Source organism: Antechinus flavipes, chromosome 3 (genome assembly GCF_016432865.1).
Source record: "Antechinus flavipes isolate AdamAnt ecotype Samford, QLD, Australia chromosome 3, AdamAnt_v2, whole genome shotgun sequence".
In the NCBI taxonomy this organism is placed as follows: Eukaryota; Metazoa; Chordata; class Mammalia; order Dasyuromorphia; family Dasyuridae; genus Antechinus; species Antechinus flavipes.
Genome location: NC_067400.1, coordinates 405561380 through 405584487, shown reverse-complemented (window position 1 = coordinate 405584487; position 23108 = coordinate 405561380). Strand labels below are relative to the sequence as shown.

Sequence of the window (23108 nt, the reverse complement as noted above, 5' to 3'; positions counted from 1 at the left end):
CTACTCAGAGATAAAATTTACAATGATCTCAATGATTCAAAACATAAAAATAAGCTTCATAAGCAATCAATATTGCCCCACTCAAAAAAAAGTCAAATTTCAAATATCTTTTGAAGTTACTTCTTGGGAGCTGTTTACACATAATTTATAATTCTAATAAAAGCCTGGATAAATGATGTTTCAACACACATCAGATTAGAATCTGTAACTTTAAAAATAGATATTAGAGATTGGACTTACAGAATCTATAAACTTCTTATTTTTGTCTTCTGAAACTTTAAGGAACCCTAGAATTTAGGACTTTATAGAAATTACCCAGTTCAAACCCCCTCATTTCACAGCTGAAGACTATGGAAGAAAATGAGAACCAAGGAAGTTAAATGATTTCCCAATGTCATAAAAATTTTAAGTGGCAGAGCCAAGATTTGAAGACATCCTGAGTATAGCTCCAGTTACCTTATACTATGTTGTGACATTGAAAAAGAAAGATGAAAATCTGTAAGAAGTAAAATTTTTAAAACAGTTCAACAAATAATAATAGGGAGTTATTAAATGAAAAGTAAAAATCCCTACATAAAATATCTAATAAAAATATACATTCATATAATAATGTATCATATTGATAACCCTGTTTATCAAGAAATTATATCAAGATCCTCTCTTAAAAATAAAATACATTGAAACCACGACTAAAGGGTGATCAACCTACACATACTCTTTTATCCAGCAATACACCTAACTAGCTCTATTTCCCAAAGAGATCATAAAAAAGGGAAAATGACCTACATGTGCAAAAATAATTATAGCATCTCTTTTTGTGGTAGCAAAGAACTGGAAACTAAGGGAATGAAAGCCTATCGACTAGGAAATGGCTGACCAAGTTGTATTATATGAATGTAATGGAAAACTATTGTGCTACATAAAAAATGATAAAAAGGCGAATTTCAGAAAAATTCTAACATGTAAAGACTAACATGAACTTACACTGAGTGACACAAGTACAAACAGAACATTGTTCACAATAACAGCAACATTATATGATAATCAATGAGGATAGACTTAGTTCTTCTCAGTGATGCAATGATCCAAAACAATTTGAAAAAAACTCATGACGGAAAATGCTATACACATCTAAGAATGAACTATAGAGTATGAATGCATATTGAAGCACACTATTTTCACTTTTCCTTTTTGTTTTCTTTCTTCTTTCGCATGATTAATGTGGAAATATGTTTAACAAGACTACACACATATAACCTACATCAAATTGCCTGCCATCTTGGGAAGAAGAAAAGGAGAAGGAAAGAGACAGAAAAATTTGGAATTCAAAATCTTACAAAAATTGAATGTTGAAAATTACCTTTACGTATCTTTGGGGAAAATATCATTTACTCCTCTCCTCCAACAAAAAGGATAAAATAAGCAATATATTTTGATTATGTAGAAACTAACATACTCTGTGACACACTGCTGAGTATACTCTCGTAATGAAGTCAAAGACATAAGAAATCAAACAAAATATTCATAGAAACATTTTTGTGGTAGAAAAAAAAATGAAAACAAAATGAGTTTCCATGAATTAGGCAATGCATAAATAAATTGTGTTAGGAAGTGAATATAATGAAAAATTATTAAGAAATGACTAAGGAATCAGAACTACTAGAAAACATGCATAAACTAATAAAAGTAAATTAGAATGGGAAAGAAACATGTTCACTACAATAATACAAATGAAGGGCCCTATAAACTGAAGTCATTTACTGTAATCATGACTAATTTTAGTCCAAAGGAGAACTAAGAATGTGTATGTCCCTCCTTTTTTTGTAGAGATGCTGGTTATGAGTGCAAAATTTTGTAAAAAAACTATTAGATATAATCACTGTCTGAGTTCAGCTTAATTTTTCCTTATACAGAAGGCTCTGTGTAAGGGGGAGGAATAGAGGTATATCTGACAATGACATTAACATAAAAACAAAAGACATCAAAAATTTTTATTCAAAAGAAAAGTACAGTACAATAGTATTACATCACATTCACATATCAAAAGCTTACATTTATTCTTATTCAGCCATTCCTCAATTAATGGGACTTCTTTAGTTTCTAGTTTTTGGTCACTATCAAAAGAGCTGCCTTTTTTATGGCATTTGGGGCATTTTTATGCATATAGAACTTTTTCCTACTTCTTTTTGGGTATAGGTTTACACTGTTGAGCAAATTCCTCAGCATAATTCCAAACTTTTCCAGAATAGTTTATGCTCATTCACAAGTCTATCAATAATGCATCAATGTACTTGTTTTTCCACAATGTTCCAATATTTATCATTTTCTTTTTTTCTTATCTCTGCCACTCCAATGGGAATGAGGTAGAATCTAAGAATTGCCTTAATTTGCATTTCTTTAATTGCAGTTTGGAGCATTTTTTTTCACATGGTTATATGTAGCTTGGCTTTGTTCCTCTGATGTTCTTCGATTATTTATCAATTGAGAAGTGGTTCTTTTTCTTATTAATCTGAATCACTTCTTATCTTAGAAATGAGAACTTTGTCAGAGAAAATTGGGAAATTATAAGATAAGAATTACATGACAGAATACCATTTTATTATAAAGAATGAGAACATGTATGATTTCAAAGAGACATGGGCAAATTTATATGAATTGATATCAAGTAAAGTAAGCAGAACCTGAAGGACAATTTATACTATAACAGCAATATCAGATAAAAGGACAATTTTGGGAACTTTCATAAATCAATGAAGAATGTGTATCAGTGTCTAATACAGAATAGTTCAACACTTATGACAAGAACTTTTTTTTTCTGCATTTTCAAAACATGTGACTACATCTACAAGATGTAGCAACTACAAGAACAATTTTTTTTCCTCCACTAAGACAACTGGGGTTAAGTGAGTTGCCCAGGGTCACACAGCTAGGAAGTGTTAAGTGTGTGAGGACAAATTTGAACTCAGGTCCTCCTGATTTCAGGACTAGTACTCTATTCACTGCACCACCTAGCTGCCCCTACAAGAGCAATTATTAAGACTGTTATCTCTGCAGGGGTTGTTTCCCAGAATGATGGCTGTGGGTACTAGACTAAAAGCACTGCTTTTCCAAAGTGTTATAGGTTCAGGATTCAGATCTGTCTCTGTCAGTCTGAGGGAAGATGCGGTAGCAGTGGTTTGACTTGCTTTCAAAGTACTTTCGTCACTTAGACTGGCTTGCCTGTTCAGTGAATGGAATTTGATGAAAATGGCTAGTGTCTTCTCCATAATTGTTGATTCCTTGAATGGTAGATGTAAGTGCTGGGCAGGAAACAGGACTGGTGGTCCAGGGAATGCTGTTACTTCTAGAGTTTGGGTACTTAGATGACTATTGGTTCATTAGCAATTGTTGAAATGTGGAAGGTAGACCCACCCCCTCTTCACAATGACCTGGAATGAGGGCTGCACAGTTTGGGCTCAAATAAAGTCTAGTAGCTTTGGGACACTTTGGGACGATATTCTTGGATTTAGAGATATGGGCAATCTCCATTGGAGTCTGAAGGAAGATAGTGATTGAGGTAGTACTTGCTGGGTGCCCAGACAAAAAAAAAAAGAAAGAAGAGTTTATTCAAGTAGTGAAATTTAGACTGGTGAGGATACATAAAGATCAAATTAGAGAAAATCAATTAGTAATATATTAGAGTAGTGGGGATGAGAAAATAAATTGTTTAAAAGTAGAAATAAAGTTGCAAGTACAAGAACTATTGCAGAATCAGAAATGATAGCATTGGAAAATGATTGGTTGATACCAAAGTTTCAAAAGCCTAAATATACTAGGATAATAGTACCACTATTGAAAGAACTAAATTAGCTTTGACTACATTAACTTTTAAGAAATATCCTAATTTTAAGAAATTAGGTGGCTGGCACCTAATATGGGGCTGGCATATTGTTGAGCAAAAGATATAAGAACACTAATAATATAAAGATGAAAAGACATATGTGTGTGTGTACAAATACATACACACACATACACACACACCTTTAGATAAAGTAATAAGAAAGGAAAAGAAAAGTAATAAAAGAAAAAAAAAAAAAGAGAAGCAGAATTCCCCAACAAGAAAAGTTGTTAATGTATATAACAAAAAGTTCTCAAAAGAAATCAAACCATTAACAATCATATGGAAGAATGCTATAAGCAACTAAGAAGAAAAATGAATATCAAAACAATTTTAAAGTTTCTCTCTACATTCAGGGAATTGGCAAAGATGACAAAAGATGAGGACAGTTAATATTAAACAATCATTCTGGAAAGCAATCTGAAAGAAAACAAAAACCTCTACCAATAAGTTTATAAGCCAGAGGAGATCATTGATAAAAATAAAGGCTCCATATACAACAAATATTTACAGTAGGACTTTTTATAGTAGCAACATACAGGAAACAAAACTGATGTCCATCAATTCAAAAGTATGGAACTAAACAGTTCCTATGCAACTACCAAAGTTGGCTCCTTTCTCTGAAAGAAGATCTCCTAGGAGTCATAGGCACTTCTTCACAAGACCTGTTTAAAAGTTTGAGGCCATATATCTTTTTTCTTCTTAGTACTGATCTCTCATATTTTGACCAACTAGAAACAATGATGATAAATGAATTTTAAAAGTGTGAAAAGAAAAAAATGGCTAAGCAAAGTATGCTATATGAATAATAAAATATTACTGTCTTGAAATTATAAAAATTATGAATACAGAGACACATGGAAAGATTTACATGAAGTGAATCAAAATGAAGTAAGCACACCCAGAAAATATTTTTAAATGACTCCAATAATGTAAATAAAAAGAAGCGTCACAAAAAGTCTAATGTTGTGAAATTATTAAAAAAACAAACAAACAAACAAAAAAACCCCTAAGCTTGGTCACAAATAAGTAACGAGAAGAACATTCCTCTCCTCCCCCAGGCTTTGCAGAAGCCAAGGTCCATGGGCATGGAATAAAATGTTCTTTGATGTAATCAGTCTTGCAGGGGTTTTTCCCCCTTCTTTAAAAAACTTTTTCCAAATTTTTATAAAGGAGAGGTCTCAAGGAAGAGGAAGGGAGAAATTCAGGGGAAAAAACTAAACATAAAAACTATATCAACAAAACCTTAAAAAAAAAAAAAAAAAAAAGATTAGGGGCTACCAACAGTGTCAAATGCAGAGATTAAGTAGACTGCACTTAAAGCTTTCAACAAGGTTAGCTGACCCAAAGATTATTAAGAGAGTTTAAATTTTTTGATAAAGAAAAACATGAGTACTAGAGAAAAACATGATTATTCAAAAGAATGGCAAAACTTATTTGAGATTTTACAATTTAGCATTAGCTTCTGAACACCATGAAAAGAAATTCAATAAAATTTTTGAAAAACTTCAACCACACAAAGCAAAGAACTAAAATATCTTCAACTCAGTATTTTTATAACTTCTCTGCTTCTGTAAACAATGAAAGTTATACCTATATTCTTAAAATGGGACATGTTAAAAATTATTAAAATTATTTTTTAAAAATTCACTATGAGAAGCCTGTGTTTTATGCTTATCTATATCCTCCTTTCACACTTGAAGCCATTTTTCTCTCACTGATGAGTTCCTCCAGACACCTCCATTTTGAACAAAGGCTCATACCAGCCATCCTTTTTTTTCTAGACTTTTGAGTTCACCCTGCTGTACAAGTATCTCTCCACTTCAGCTCCTTTTTACACTTTCTTCATCCCTTAGACTCTAAGATACTTGGGGACAAGGACTTTTTTTTTTTTGCTTATAAATGAATTAAAAATTCATTCATTTCAAGTAGTTAGAATTCATATTCATTCGTATAGGCAAACTGCATAAAACACATTTTATTTGAAATATATTAACCTCTATCATTATAAAGTCTTCATATACATCAAATACCAAAATATTTTGAGCAACACTTTTAATGAGAATAAAAAAATGAAAACAAAGATGTCCTTTATATGGGAATGGTTAAACTCATGAATATAATGGAATATAACTATGCTATAAACACATTACATATAAGCTTACAATAAGTATGAAATTGCTCATATGAACTGATACAGAATAAAAGAAACAAAGCCAAGAAAATAAACACACCATCTCTGTATATTTATCCTTGACCCCACATTCTACTTCATCTATTTGAGCAGAATGCCTCATCTACACTCTTTATATTCTTCAATTTCTCCCTATCTATTGGCTCCCTCCCCACCCCCTTCCTTAAAAAGACCTTCATTTGAGTTTACTACAAATTAGCTATCATCATTTCTTTCCTCATCTTCTCTTCTAATCTCTTAGAAAAGATCTCCTGATCTATGCAAAATGCCTCCATTTCCTCAATTCTAAACCCTCTGAATCTAACTTCTGAAACTTAATTGTAAATCTTATCCCTCAAGTCTGCTATGACCTCAACTGTCAAATCTAACAGCTTTTTCTCAATCCTTATATTTTTTGACATCTCTGCAGCCTTTTTGCATTGTTGATTATCTTCATCTCCTGGCTACCCTTAGAACTTTATGACACTGCTCTCCTCTGATTTTTTTCCTATCTATCTGACTATTCAGACTAGGTGAAAATATTCTAGAACTCAGAATCTAAGAGCCCTGGGAATTACAGTGCCACTTAAGATAATAAGTAGTTCTTCCAATCCAGTTTTCACAATCACATCAAGAGAAATAATTCTTGAGAAAAAGGGCTCTGCCACCTCTAGAAATACAACAAAGTGCTGAACAGATGTGATTGTGAAGTAGATGTTGCAGGAATAAAGACCTGGAAAATAAAGTTTTAGACACCAAAGTAATTGGAATTGTCAAACAGTTCAACATAAGGAAGAAAAAACATTTTATCAATGGAAAAGGCGTTAAAGATGTCTGACCATGTGCTTCACCACTGCACTGTAAGGACACTCCTATCCAACTTGCAATTAAAGAAACTTCAGTATTGATCTCTCCCAATTAAGACAGAAATGCCTTAAGAGCAAGCTTTTCTGTTTGTATCCCCAGTTCTTGACCCAGTGCTTTGCACATACTAAGCACTTAATGCTTTTCCTTCGATTTATTCATTATAATTACAATATATCCATGTCAAACTGAACAATGGAGCCCATAGGCTATCTATATATATATATATCACACTCAATTGATGATTGATGAACATTTTCCCATCTCTGATAATACCACAGATTTTGAGACTTGGAAGACCCTTGAGTGGATTATCTTTAATGCCATTTATGATACATAGGTACTGATAAAATGCTACAGCAAATTTAGTACCATCATGATCTCTCCATAATCCTTTCGGTGACTACAATTTTAATTATCTAAACCTGTGCATGTCTTCCACATGCTAGATACTAACTAACCAACATATACCTGTTATAGAAAACTTTTTATAAGGATCTACATACTTAGTCCTCCTATTTTCTTTAAGAACAAACTTCAGTCCATAGGTATATTTTATTCTCACAAAAATGCTATAAAGATGGGAAAATTAAGCATATAGGTTAAGTAGGAAATGTTGATTCTTCAGTCATTTTTCATCAACAGTCATGCAATAAATGATCTTTTTCCATTTACTAGATATAATTCACTTTTCAGATATCCTAAAAATAAATTACTCAATGCTGAAAAAAGCTGGCTATACAACATTTCAATCTATTGTGTGTGTGTTGTTTTTCTGTTTTATCTTTAACTACTCTTTACATGATCATTAGGTCTCATTCCCAAATTTCTCACCAGTCTTTGCTATTTTGTGAAGTGATTCTACCTGATCTTTTACCATCTTCTTTAGTTTTTAATTTTGGACCATATTTTTTCATCTATTTTTCACTCTTTAATTCAATAGACCAATTCTATTTTGAAAAATTAAGTTGCACATTGAGCATATATTTATTTAAAGACCAGATCTTGGCTGGTCTGGAAGTACAGAAGTTACTCATTCATTAGACCTAGTTGCATTTTGATTCAGAACTGAAACTTGGCCTTACTTAGTCCAACTTCAACTCAAACCTGCTGACTTCAAATGACTTAGTAGCAGAAACTACAAGTCTGTCCCACTAGACATGACTATAATGAAGGCATATATCAACACAGTTCAGAGGATGTACTATGAATAGTTGATGCATAGACTATCATCTTTGTAGTGATCTTTTTGTTTGTGATTATACTTGAGTACTAAAAGCCATGGCTTATAATTTCCTTATTCTTTATTTAAAAAAGAAATATCCTAAGTGTGGTATGTCCAAAACAAATGGCTAGGTAATTCAAATAGCTGATAATTTATTTCACAGCTAATGGAGGTGGGAGTGAAAGTAGGGGAAGAAGTATGGGTAAGACATACAAAAAAATCTAGTCAACAACAACAAAAAAATCAGTTTTTCTCTTCCATACTACTTAACTTTTAAAAAACAACATGAGGATTAACAAGTGGAATTCCCTTCAGATGATAACCCTAGTCAGGTCAGGATACTGAATTTTCTTTAAAGTCTTTCTGACTTTATACCCAAATCTTTTGTTGTTTCCTAAGATAAAGTTAACTTTAACTGAGTTGAAGTTCTAACAGTTTTGACTAGTTTCTTTGGTCATCAGAAATCAGGCTTAAAACAATCAAGGAAATAGACAGCAAAGAGCAGTAAACAGCATTAGGGCATTTCCAACTTACCTTAGGTGGTTGGTTTATTTCTACATCTAGACTTCTGTAGATATGACAGTTACATGATACATGGTCCTCAGGCCTACCAATCATTTTTCCTCAGGAAATCTTCCTACCTCCTTCCCAATAAAACAAACTTCTTGAAGTTTTTGTTTTCTACTGATAGCATATTATTTATAGGACAGACACTAGGTACTTAATAAATGTCTACTGAATCAGAAAACTAAGTGTTCCTGAAATGGTTTTTGTGTCTCTTGGTTAACAATGAAAATCAACTCTTTTCTTTGTATTTCCAAGAAAAATCTGAGTTATCTTCCATCCATCTGAATGCAACTTCTTTACATCTTTTGGTTTCATTTATAGCAAGAATTTTAAAATTATTATATCCTATATATACTGTATACTCATATATAAATGTATAATTTAATAAGAATCTTACAGTTAATAGCTAATGTCTCTAAATCTAAAGAGCTTAGCTTCTTCTACCCCAATTTCTGCCATTCTATAAACTTCCACATAAGGGAAAGGGGGTCACATAAGACTGAGAACCCTTTTGTATAAATAATTCATTGTTTAGTAGCTATTTTTGATTTGCTTTGCCATGTTCTTGGGCAGTTAACATATTAGGATTATACCTGAAATCTTTCCTAAACCTAGATCACATTTATGCTATCAAGAAGCAAGGTAGTTAGTAGAAATTCTATAAAGGATTTCCTATTTTTAAAAAATATGGAAAAAAGTGTTTAAATTATTTTTATCTTCCACTGTCATCTGAAAGGTATTTATATATGAAAGTATGCATGTATATATGTATATACAGATGTGTGCATATGGTGGTTCAAAAGTTTTTATGAAGCTTACTGAGTTAATAGCTTAAAATAATGTAAACTACTGTATGTAAAGCAAATTAATCATTTTATCCATTTAATTCTTTCCTTCCTCTGAACAAAAATATATAAATTTTCCTTCCTGTAACAAAGATACTTCCCATTGCCCAGATTCAGAACCTCACAATCATCTTGAAACCCTCATTCCCAGTTACCCTACATATCCAATCAACTCTAATATTAAAATATCTTTTCCATCAGCTCTGGTCTCCCTATTCACATAGCCACTATCCTAGTTCAAATACCCATCATTTCTCATTGTTTAAATGTTGATCTGGAGTTTGTACTTAATAAGGATTGCTTCATTCTTTATAATTTTACCTCTAGCAAATACTATACACCTAGCAAATAATTACACCTAGCAAAGCACCTAGTGCATAGTAGATACTTGTTGGTTCTTGCTTTATAATTTTCTCTAGCCAAGTTCCTTTAAGTACCAAATCACCAAATCACCCTCTTTATATCACCCACCCTTATCACCTCATTTTTAAAAAAGTCTTTTCATGAGCATTTCATAAACTACTCTATCAAGCAAGAACAGTCCCCATAAGAAGGGGTTTATCAAGCTAACCCAGAAATAGACAGTGAGAGAATTAAGAAGAAAAAAAAATTAACCAAAAAATAGAAACCTCCAGATTTCCTTAAGATGACCTGGAAAGGATCCTGGTTACAAAAAAAATAGAGATTCTGGTTACAAAAGTTATTCCTAATTCTCTCTATATAAGGGGAAGAAAAGGAGACAGAAAACCCATGGTTCATTCTCTTTTCTTTTCTTCAAGTTTCAGTCAATTTTTTAAAGAAATACTCCTACTAACACTGGTGAATCTAGATGATGATCATCAGTATAATAACTAGCTTTTATATAACACTTTAAAGTTTGCAATGTGCTTTATAAATGTTATTTCATATATGTGAAGTAGATTTCATTATTATCTCCATTTTAGAGAAGAGGAAAATAAGGCTTAACAAAGTTAACACATTTGCCCAAGATCAAACAGCTAATAAATGTATGAGGCAGGATTCAAACTCAGTGCTCCTGGCTCCAAGCCTGGTGTATGCAAGCATTGTATTCATTCATTTAATGTTTTAAAATGCAAAGTACATATATACATATATACATTTATACATGTATGTGTGTTTCATGAAGTTTTAACTTGTGAATAAGGTTTTGATAATGTTATCTATTCCATTATAGCACTTTTGCATTTAATATGGATCTCAAATCCCTTCTGCACTCTTATCAATTAATGCTTATAATGTTTTCTTCCAGAAATACTACTTGCCCCTTAACTATATTTAGGAAGTCTTCAATTTACAAAATGACTTTATTGTAAAAGTTCATTTCAAGTTTTTTTTTAAGTGCTTATTTTCTTAAAAACAATGTTGTAAGTGCCAACTAGGTTTCTGAGCTAATCCTCAAAGCCCAACCATCATACATTAGCAAAGCAGTGCTATTTAAAAATCTACTATTGAGGGAGAAGGAATTTTTGTTAATTCTAGAAAGTCAAAGACTTTTGAATAACGTGCTCATCACAAGAAATAAACTTTCCATGAACTTACTAGGCTCTTTCAATGATGTAACAAAGTAATGATTAAGGAGGATACTGAAGGGATTAGCAAGGTACAATTCTCTACCTCTTCTTTAGAGTTCATTAAAAAAATGTGCAAATATGATATAGTTCTATCCAGGGTGTTTTCTTCATCTGTTCCTCTCCTACTCTGGTCTTCATTCCATTTATTTTTTTAAATATTCTTCAACAGTATAATTCCTTTCCTTAACTTTCATATAAGAGAGAGATGTGTGTACATGAAATTTACTCAACTCAATAAGAATCCTGGAATGATTCTAGTACTTCATAATCCTGTTATTCTAATTATGTTATAACCCTTTCCCTACTTAATGACATTTTATATGCTTGATCTTGAACTCTTGATTTTAATATTATACAACCGCAATCCAATTAGCTGTCTATGTAGCTAACCTGCCTGTATTCTTATTGAGATATACCATCAAATGTATGTTTAATTACAAAACATACTTTGTTTAAAATACACTCTTTTTCTGAGTGAACAGAACACCTTTGAACTAGAAGATGCCTACCAAACAACATCATAATCTTATTTTATTAGCTGTATTTGAGGGGATATATAGGAAGAGCTATTTGGCTCTTGAAAAATCTAGGTTATTCCAATCCAATTCTTTCAGGAACAAATTTGACAAAAGAAAGCTGAATATATTGCTTACAAAAGTGTACTATAGATACTATTTATAAGGAAAGTGCATTTAAAAAAATTTTAATTTTTTTTAAATTTAATTTAATGTTGTATCTTAACAGATAATAAAATTAAATAAAAATTAAGTGGTACCATGTGCCATGGACCCATAATATTTTTTACCAGAAACCTCAAGAGTTGGTTTGTTGGTACCCTTCCTCATTTGATTGCCATCAATTTCCCTTCTAAAAATAAAAAAATGATTCTCAGAAAAGGATCCCAGACCTTTCCTTCTCCCCAACCTCCAAAAATAACGTATCAATCTTTTTAGGTATTTTTTAAAAAGGAATAATATAGCATAATATATTATAAGACAATAATCAGGGAACTAAAATTACAACTAGAATAAGGCAGCTATGGAATTAAAGTTTTCCATCACTTTTTCATACTGACTATAGGAAACTAAAATTGAATCTTCTTAACCTTTCAATTCTCCTTTTAGTAGACAGACACATCTTTCTATTAGCAATGTCTGTCCTAGAATCAGCCCGATTTTATTTTAGAATTCTGCTACATGTCAAAAATATGATTTAACAGGGCTGTGCTGGGTATTTTAATTCTTCTAGAATCTACTTCTCCAATTTTTAATCCTGAATGTGATAATCTGGAGTCAGTATTGGTAAATCAGTTACAATATTATTACAAGAGGCAATTTTGATGGAGTAAAGGGCTTTTTTACAGTGTCAACGTTACCCCATTCTATGGGGAAAGTACTACCTTTCCATCAAATTCCAACACATTATAATACATTGATGTTTTAATGTAACATTTAATTTATCTATGTAGATATCTTATAAAGCCAGCATAACACTGTAGTTTATAAGTAGGATTTAGAATCAAGAAGACATGTATAAAAAGACAAGAGTAATAGAATAAAAAAGAACTCTTGGGAGTCAAAGGATTTGGGTTTTAAATTTAAATCTTGCCTCTGAGAGTTGTTAATTTATGTAACCATGGGCAAATCATTTAACCTTCCTGGGCTTTGATGTCCTTAATAGTAAAATGATGGGGATTAACTAGATGGTCTTTTAGACCTTGATTCCAGCTCTAGATGGTATCACCTTATAACAAAAAGAATATACTAGTTTTAGTTCTATTCTAAGTAGAACTTGATTTATATAGAACAACATACCATTTTTTGGCTTAAAAAAAAAATTTAACTTTGCATATAAGCTGAAGAGCCAGGATTTGAATCTAGATCCTTTAACTTAACAGCCAGTGTTCTTTCCATGTCTTACTCTAATAAGAGATCTGGCAAGTACTGCTTTTAACACACTGGCTGTGTGATGCTAATTACACAGTGTGTCTTATTTAAGTGTGATTTACTTAATTGCTCAATATTCTAAGCAACTCTTATGATTTTCAATCCTGAATATACTGAAGATCTAAGGAATGAAATCTTGATAATTTGAACTAGAAAAGGAATACTGAATTAGATTTTTAAAAAAAATCATTAGTTAATATCTATATGTGTTTTCAAATATATGTGTGTCTGTCATATGTATTTATGTCTGTCTGTATGTATGGGGGAGGGGGTTGAGTCTCATTATAGATAAGGCAGTTAACTTTAACCTGAGAAAATAGTTCTTTCTTCAAACTACAACTCAATCAAGTGTTTCAATAAAATGTAACATTAGTCACACATACAGTACTGAATAAGCACTAAATGTGAATGCCCAAGACAACTGTAAGAAGCTGAACATAGTCCATCACTACTATTAGAAAAACAATATAAGAAGGTCATCCTACTCATATTGGGATCAATAATGTTGCCTTTAATACAAACAGCTGTTTAAGTAAGTCTTGTTGGGATGATGATGGTCACAATCTTCAGTAAAATTAAATAACTAAAAATATTTTTACTCTAGTGTAATTTCCCTTGTGCTCTTAAAGAAACACCAACTTCTTCAAAGTCATTCCTTGAAATGTCTATAGTTACTATAGGTAGAATATAATTCTTCAGTAAACAAGAAAAATCTGAGTAAAAATTAAAAAGTGATATGACACACATTAAATAGGAAGCAATTCTATTTTTTAAGAGATCAAATTAAAGACAGAAATAGATTCAAAGCCCTTATTAGCTATGCTACCTTATTTAATATATAACTTTAAGAAACACAAACTCAAGAAGAATGACGATTGTTCCAGTAACAGAAAATAAGACTGCATTTATTTTAAGTTTTGGTTTCAGAGATCACAAGCAACAATCTTCTGAATTTTCACCAAAAATTGTTTCCTTTCTTGCATTACAAGAAAATGCAATTACAAGAAAATGGTGATGAGACTCAAATTTTTTCAGAAATAGGTCAAATATAATGCATAAACCTATCCAGTATTTGGCCAAACAAAAATGATGTATGGCATGTGATTGGAAACTACAAGTCCTTGGAAACAAATAAACTGTGGTGATTAACAGAAATGATTCAATAGTGGTACCAGACAGGTCTTCTGTACCACAATCCTTATCAACAAATAAAATTCATAGATAAAGCCTCCTATTCTTTGAATTTATTTTGTATTGGACTACTGGGATTTAACAGAATCTTAAATTCCAAATTAAAAGCTTTTAAAAAATAAACCATTATTTAAGTTTAGTATAAATGGATATGGGTAGATTATACATACATCCACATATTCCTTTTATTCCTCAGGACATAGACACAAAGCAGCCAATAATCAACTTAAAATACTAAAGACTATCTCAAATTGTTGTCTAATAATGGACATTTGGTTTTACTTTGGAGTTAGATACTTTTTCTAGGAATTTGCAGATAAAAGCTACAGAAATTCTGTTCCTATGCCAAAAAAAATCCTGACTTAAAAAAAAAAAATTTAACTCTTATTAGCCTCTACACAAAGAATAAGAACCCTGATGTTAAAGCAAACTGTAACATAGAAGTATAAAAGTGCTTGCTGATTATTAAAAATAGCTTAAAGGCAAAACTGTTTCAAGATGTAAATTTCAAAGCCATATACATTATTAACAATGATTATGCTATATGGTCATTGTCAACAATACTATAAAAATAGGGAAAGATATTTTTCATGAAAAGCTTCAACTACAATAATATCACATACAAAGACTGTGTGCAAAACTGAGCACTGAGTAAAGAAAAAGCAAAATCTCATTAATAGAGCATGTATCATAATTTGGACAAAAGAATTCACTAAATAATACTTTCTGTGAAAAGGTGGTTGCACAGCAAATTAAGAGTATAAATAAGCACTTTCAAAGCACTTACTTATAACCAGAGGCTAGCAGGGATTAAGACTGATAGTTTTAGTTATAATTATAAATAATATTTATCCATTAAAAACAGGATTTCTACTCTAGGAAACACATAATAATCCTACAATTACTACAGGTACATGAAAATAATACAGTTATTTTTATAAAGTATTATATAACTCTATATATGACTGCTTGCCATCTAGGGGAGGGGGTGGAGGGAGGGAGGGAAAAAATTGGAATAGAAGCAAGTGCAAGGGATAATGTTGTAAAAAAAATTACCCTGGCATGGATTCTGTCAATATAAAGTTATTATAAAATAAAATAAAATATATTTAAAAAGTATTATGTTACTCATACTTTTCACTGATTCTACCTTACCCCTGAATCAGTGAAGCTTCACTGCAAAATATGAAGTATAATGAAGTAAATTAATATAGAAATATAATCATTCCAGAACAAAGACTAAGTGAATTAAGAGATGATATAATCTACATTAAATGGGAAGCTATAATAAGAGAATAAATTAGAGACGAAAGAAATGGGTGCAATGCACCAATAATGAAACATCATAGCTATGTGATCTTAGGAAACACAAGTTATCAAAGTTTCAATTTCCTCATTTGTAAAAAGGATATAATTTTACTTTGCACTATTTACCCCAGAGAGTTGCTATGAAGGTCAAAAAATATTTTGTAACTGTAAGGTGTAACTGAAGTAAAATTGAACTGAGGAACAAAATTCAAGAATAGATGTATAAGTATGAAAGTTAAGAAAAACTGAAAGATGAGGAAATAAACAAAAAGCAAAGTAAAATGAAAAGATTTTTAAATGCAACAAAGCTTAATGTGAAAAACATGAAAAGGAAAATCACTGAAATAAAATGATTTTCACAAAGTATCCTACAATTCATTTTTCATTAGTTCCATATTACTTTCTCATTTGTTGCTAAATGTAATCATGTAATGATGATTTAAAATGATTTTTAAATTTCTCACTTTTTTTCCTCCCATTTATAATTTTATCAGTATAGGGAACTAAGTTGGAAGACAACTCCAATCAATGAAGATGGGCAACCGCAATGCAACTTATACTTTGAGAGTTGCCTGAACAATGAGAAATTAAGTAATTTGCGTAGGGTTACTTGGCCAAGTATGTCAAGAGAATGAATGTGTAACCAAGTCTTTCAGGGCAGGTTTTTTAAAAAAATTCATTATACCACACTGACCCCCATCTACTAAAATCAAGCTTATGAAAAACATGTACACTTATATACACACAAGTAATCATCAGATATTATTCTGGATGAGAATATACTTCAAAACATTGAGAAAATAGTGTCATCTAACAAAAAGAGGTAACAAAGATACCTTCCAACTCAACATTTTTTCCCTAATATATGATTTCAGTTTTTGGTTTTTTAATTTTAAACTAGTAAAGTCTAAAATTACTAGAGGAACAAATATATCTTCCAAATAAACATAAAATTTCTAGCAAAAATAAGTTATTAATTATTTATGAATTAAAAAACAGAGTAGAATAGGTTTTAGCTAAAATGAAAAATTTCCAGATGCTAAAAGACTACTACATTTTTATTCCCTGTTCTAGTTTTGTAAGAAAAAAAAATTAAGTATGAATTTGCCTCAAAATTTCTGTCATAAAATAAGTAGTGTATATATATAATTTTTCTGCCTCAGAGAAATTGTTTTTTGAAAATGTACAGAAGTAGAGGATTCATATATGAAAAAGAAATACGAATTTGGTAAATATTAAAAAAAAAAATACCAAACAACTATGGGGTTTTTCCCCCTAAGATAAAATTAAATATTATGAAAGCATTAAGTTACTTACATTGTTGTTGCGAGTCTCTACAGCAGGAAATTTTCTGACTATGAATTTCACAGCAGATTCCAGGTTTTTGTCAATTAAATATGATGGTTTTGCTTTTGGGTCTCCACATGCCTACAACAAAAACAGTAATAAAATAAAATGTGAAATATATCTACCATCTAAAAAACAAGTAATTGTAGTAAATCTGCAAACAAAAACTAGAAAGATATATATTTTTTAGTGAGCAGGTGATAAAATGAATAGGCAAAGTGCAAGGATTGTCACAGCTGAAATATGCAATGGGAGACAGTACAGAGATGTTCTTCTACTGAAAAAAATGCATGGGAAGTTTCAAAGCAGTTAGCGCAGAACAGCAGTGAGGGGAAAAGCTCAGTCCTAAAAAAAGAAAAAGATATTTTACTTCTATTTGAGGTAGGTTTGTTTTCATCTGAAGCTAATAAACTGTTAGAAAATTAAATGTCATCTGTATAGTACTAGGATGTTAATGTACTCTATGTGATTAAAAATAAAAGCAATCAATGTTTAAATTTCTCTCTTTTCAGAATATTTCTCCTTCATTAAACCAGTTTTATATCAGTATAGCTAGTTTTGGAAGTGGGGAGCTCTTAGGATCATCTTTATAATGCTGAAGTGTTGACTGTTCTTCTGAACACATAAATAGGTCATACCTATTCTACCTTTCTAACAAAATTATTCTGTCTAATTTATAATTGATAAGCACAGACAAAACACAAATATTTACTATTTATTTGATCACATGAGCACTACAATATTGTCTGTGGTAAAAAACCTAAATATGTGTTAGAACTGTGTTTCTAAACAACATGAACTAGAAAGAGAATCTTACATAATGCTTTGTAATTTAAATTTATCTAAAAAGTAACTAAATTGGATTGATAATTATCTTCTTTAAAAGATAATTTTTGACAAACTATACTTATATTTAATGTCTCTCACATTATATTTCTATTGCATATCAAGTGGGTATAATCTTTCCAAGATTTTATAACTAAACTTCATGTAAAGAAATGTATTATTTAACTTTCCTTCTCTTCACTGATTCCTATGGCTATGTTGTGAATTACAGAGATAGAAGTCATGAAACATGAAACTGATCTGAAAGCGGGCAAGCGGGCAGAGGGAAGGTGAAAAGCTTTGCAAACCTTCCAAACTTGTCCTTGCTGGGGAAGCATTGTAATAAAAAGAGAGAAAATTACATATAAACAAAGATTGTCAAACTATGACATGCGTTACGTTTCAGTAGAGAACTAATGCAGTGCAGATCATGGACAGTAATAATTGTAAGGATATAGTATGTTACATTACCAACATTTTAGGACACATTTATATTACTAGTGCTATGTATTTCGTGTACATAAATAATGGGGATTTTCTCAGAAGTATGCCAATTTACTATAAAGCCTCTGTAAACCAATAAAATTATATTGTAAGGGGAAAATTAACATACTACATGCAACTATAAAAATAGGAAACTATCAGTGAAATTTTACATACCTTAAAAAGAACGGTAGCCAAGAACAAAAATAAACAGTTATGGGTATTTCTTACACTCCCATCAAACTGAAGAGATTCTGTTCAAGCATCACCTAATTTTCTTTCAAAACCAATTCCAAAATTATAAAATTAAATGCAAACATTTCTAATTTTTCCAAATGGAAGTTGGGATGCAAGTTAAAATAAATGATTAACTAGTATCATCATACAAAACAAAGTTCCAAGGAATTTCTAACTTGGAAGTTTCTAACAATGCTGATATGAGATTACAAAGTTTATCTTAATTATTAGAAATATGTAAATTATTTTCCTTTAAAATATTTTAGTATGTCTAAAAAGCTTAAAATATTTTATCAAGTTCATACACCTGCTGCCACAGATGCCTACTCTCAAAAAATACATAGTAATAGAATGTTTAGAATGTTATCATAGAAAAAACACTATCAATTCAACAAATATTTACTATGTGCCCAACTGTCTGGTATTGCAATGCACAAGGAATAAAGGCAAAACAAAATATTCCCTTCTTTTAAGGAGCTTACTTCTTAACACCTCTGGTTTAATAATTCTCATTTTTATGGTTTAAGGTTCACAGAATACTTTTTTCCCACAATAATCCTCTGACCTAGGTAGGACAAATATTAATATCTCCATTTCACAGAAAGAGAAACCAATGCTCTAGGAGAATAAATGACTTATTAACGCTAGTAAGCAACTGAGAAGCTATTTGAAGCTAAAACTATTAAGTGCAGCATTCTTTCTACAATGTAATATTAACTCAAATATGGAACATTCTGGATACCAATAACTGATGTTCATAATGACAACTTTGAGGTAGAACAAGATTTTGAAACACTTTTCCAAAACTTAAAAATAATGTAGTAACATTAAATGTACTAGCACAATTTTTTTAAATGACTGATTCACGTCATGTTACAGTGGTACAATGATACAATGTAGATTTACTCCATTTGGACTCAGAAAACAGCAATATTTATTAAGAACCTACTTAGTAACAAACACTAAGAATAAAAAGACAGAAGTAGAACAGTCCCTGCCAAAAAGAAGTTTATATTCCAGTGAAGTAATAAGTGGACAGATGGATAAGGATATCCTCTAGGACTTCTCAAACACATAATAAGATTTGATTTTCAAAAAGCCCATTCCCACACTCCAACCTCTCAGTTCTTCCAAACTCTCTATTTACTATCCATCTACTCAATCAACCAACCTAGACATCAGCTCAAATCCTCACTGTCTCTACATGTCCAATGTATCGACATGTGTGACAGACACAACATCTGTATATAATATCCACCCACAAAAATCACCACCACTAAACCATATGGACTATTTCAATAGTGTTCTAACTAGTCTCCCTACCTCTTCCCACTCAAATTATCCATTCAAAATGAAAAGTGATTTTCCTAAAGTAAAGATCTATCCATGCCTCCTCCCTAATAAATTCTAGTTTCTTCTTATTACCTTCAAAATCAAATACAAAGCCTTCTGTTTGCCATTCTAAGCACTTGGCCATTTCCTATCTTTATAATCGACTTAAACTTCCCCCCTTTAGAGGCTCTATAATCTAACTATACTGACTTACTTGCTATTGGTTACACATTTAATATCAGTTCTCTTTGCCTGATCCCTTGGCTTGGAATGCTCTCAGCATAAAACTCAGTTCAAAACCACATTTTTTGCTGGAAGCTTTTTTTAATCATTATTTTATATCCCACCTCACTCCATCTTAGCTGCTAGTACCTTTTCCAATGAGATTACTTTCTATTTTACTCTGCATATGTAACTAGCTAATGACATTAGCCTCATTAGGACATGGTCTTTAAAGGGGAGGGGCCTGTTTTTGCTTTTATTTGCATCCCTAGAACTTAGTAATAACCATTTAGCTAATATTTTAATGATAAAATATATATTTGATTTGGCCACTAAGGGCCTCTTTTCTATGGACTTTGACAGGAAAAACTGAGCAAGAACATTCCAGGCATTGCGCAGGTAAGGTGGTGTCAGCCTATTTAAATGTAAAGATAGGGGACATGGAATGTTGAGCACATGTAGTCCAGTTTAAGCTAATGTTTAGGCTGAGGAGAGGTTATAATGTGTAATTAGCATGGAATGATGAATCTAGAGAAATTGTGAAGGGCTTCAAATGCCAGGAGTTTGTATTTTATCCTAGAAACAAGGAGTCACGAAAGCTTCTATGAGCATGAAAATGAAAATATCTGATAAACCAGAAATCATCATCCCCCATAATAATACATAAGAGCTTAATAGAAAAGAGTATAAAGAATTAGATTTTGTTATTTAGTTCTTCATTCATTTTCAATTGAGTCTAACTCTTCATGACCCCTTGTAGGGTATTTACCATTTCCTTCTCCAATTCATATTACAAAGGAGGAAATGGACTAGTTAAATGACTAGCCCAGGGTAACACAGTAAATGCCTGAGGCCAGATTTAACTCAGAAAGACAGTCTTCCTTACTTCAGGCCTAGCATTCTATCCACTGAATCGCCAAGGTGTCTTAAACAAAAGATAAACACATTGATGAACTTGCTTCACACTGAACAGACTAGGCAAGAACAAAATTTTAACATCAACATGAAAATTTGCTTAATGTCACTAAAGTTTGCTTTTCTTAATAATTTCTTAATAAGTCTGAAAAGAAACTTTCTTAAATTTTTTTTATTCTGAGTTTAAATGCAAAAAATTAGAGCATTTCCATATACAAATGAAATTATATACACAATTATGAATTTTCATTTCATGCCACTTTCCATAAAACTCGATGTTACCAGCATACAGTTCCCCAGTTACTAAAATATTTGTCTTTCTAGGTTTTTCTGGACTTTTGTGTTTCAATTTAAAGTTCCTATTCAACTCTGGTCCTTTCCATCAGAATGCTTGTCACTCTCTAATCTATTAAAGTTCCACTTTTATCTCTTTAAGATTATCTTTAGCTTTGAAGGATAAAATATTCTTGATTCAATAGCTCTATATTCTAATTAGTTCTATAATTCTCTTTTTATTTAAGGCAGCTAGAAAGATGAGTTCAGATTTCACTTCAGACACACTTCCTAGCTATGTTCCTGAGCAAAACTACATCAATTTCTACAATTGTAAAATGAGAATGACAATAGTACCTATCTTAGAAAGTTATGTGAGAATCAAATGAGATAACATCTATAAAGTATTGCGTACAGTCCCTGGCAAATAGCAGATTTCTCATTGGTTCCTAGGCACATGAAAGACCTTTTTTCTCTATGTTTTTATTTTAAGTTGAAAGTCTCCATTTTGGCTACTACATTTCTGAGACTTAACTTTTTGGGGTTTATTTTAAAAAGTGATTGGTAGATTCTTTTTATTTTTACTTTGCCCTATAGTTTTAAGAGATTATTTTCATTTATGATTTCTTCAAGTATAGTATGTATGTACAGGCTTTCTTTTTTAATTATTGTTTCCAGGGAGTCCAATGAATCCAAAATTTTGTTTTCTATCTTTTGATTTTGTTCTGATATTTTTCTTCCAAGGAATAACTGAATTGTTTAATCTATTCTAATTTTTAGGGAGTTTATTACTTAGGTAAGGTTTTCTACTTTCTCTTCTATTTATTCTAAATTACTTTTATTTAATATATATTTTTTAAATTCTTGATTTCCTCTATGTATTCCTTGTGGTAAATATATTGCTTTCCCTTTCAATCACTGCTTTGCTGGTGTTATAGAGTTATTTTCTCTTGCTAGTCTGGATTCTGGAGCCGCTCCTTCAGTAATTTTTCATTTGGGTTATTTATCTTTCCAGCTTTAGTTCCAGAACTGGAGCTTTGTTTCAGGACCAGATTCCAACCCTTGCTGGATTTTTAAGTAAGATGATGGGACATATCTGCTTGGCCTGATCCTGAGTCATTCAATTTCCTGTACTGACTTCCCTAAACTGGAGGTTTGACTTTCCTCTTCAGCACTCCCCATGATCTTTGAGGTTCAGAGAGATGGATATTCAAAAACCCTCAAATTCCTCTTAGAGCAGAGTGCCAAAGACGAAAGAGTTGCTCTGATCTTTTACATTACTGCATCATATTAGTCATTCTATTTTTGAGAGATTCCAACAGTCTTTCTGTGGATCTCCAACCACCCTACACTCAAAGAGTGAGCAAAGATGTCTATTCTTGCAGGCTGCACATATCCCTCGATATTCTATAACCATACAGGGATGCTACAGTTTTGTTTGTCTTTACTGGTGATGGCATCCTCCTTTCCCAGTGTCCACAAGCGTCTGTTTTACTCTTATTTATTATGCTTTCTTATTGGATTTCTTGATCATTATTTGATCTGGTGTGAATTTCAGATTTCTGCTGGAGTAGATATGTGAAAACTAAGTAGTCTACCTGTATTTAGACAACCATCTTAGCCTTTCAAGATGACTATCCATGCATAATATTCATAGTATTTGTGTACATATGATATATAATCAAAAGCAGTACTTCTGAGTAATTTTACTTATTCTAAGTACACTATCCTCAAACATTATGTTCTAAGAAAATAACTTACTGTTTCAAACACAAATGTTCATAATTACACCCTAGATCAAACTTTCAATTCATATATGCTATAAAATAGCAGTGGGGACTAACAACCCACTCAACTCATTTAAGCTGGTTTTCTCTATATCATAA

At 31.4% G+C, this 23108-nt stretch overlaps 1 protein-coding gene across 7 annotated transcripts in view; it reads right to left on the bottom strand.

Annotated features, from left to right (window-relative positions):
- Positions 1-23108, bottom strand: part of NCKAP1 (NCK associated protein 1) — a 107764-nt gene that overhangs the window by 70218 nt on the left and 14438 nt on the right. For 4 of the 7 annotated variants that reach the window (XM_051986067.1, XM_051986068.1, XM_051986071.1 and 1 more), the window contains exons 2-3: positions 18069-18086; positions 16906-17016 (exon numbers count right to left, since the gene is read on the bottom strand). In XM_051986067.1, coding sequence (XP_051842027.1) covers positions 16906-17016; positions 18069-18086 — 129 coding nt within the window. The remainder of the gene's footprint in view (positions 1-16905; positions 17017-18068; positions 18087-23108) is intronic. The other 3 variants (XM_051986070.1, XM_051986072.1, XM_051986073.1) reach the window with 1 other exon arrangement.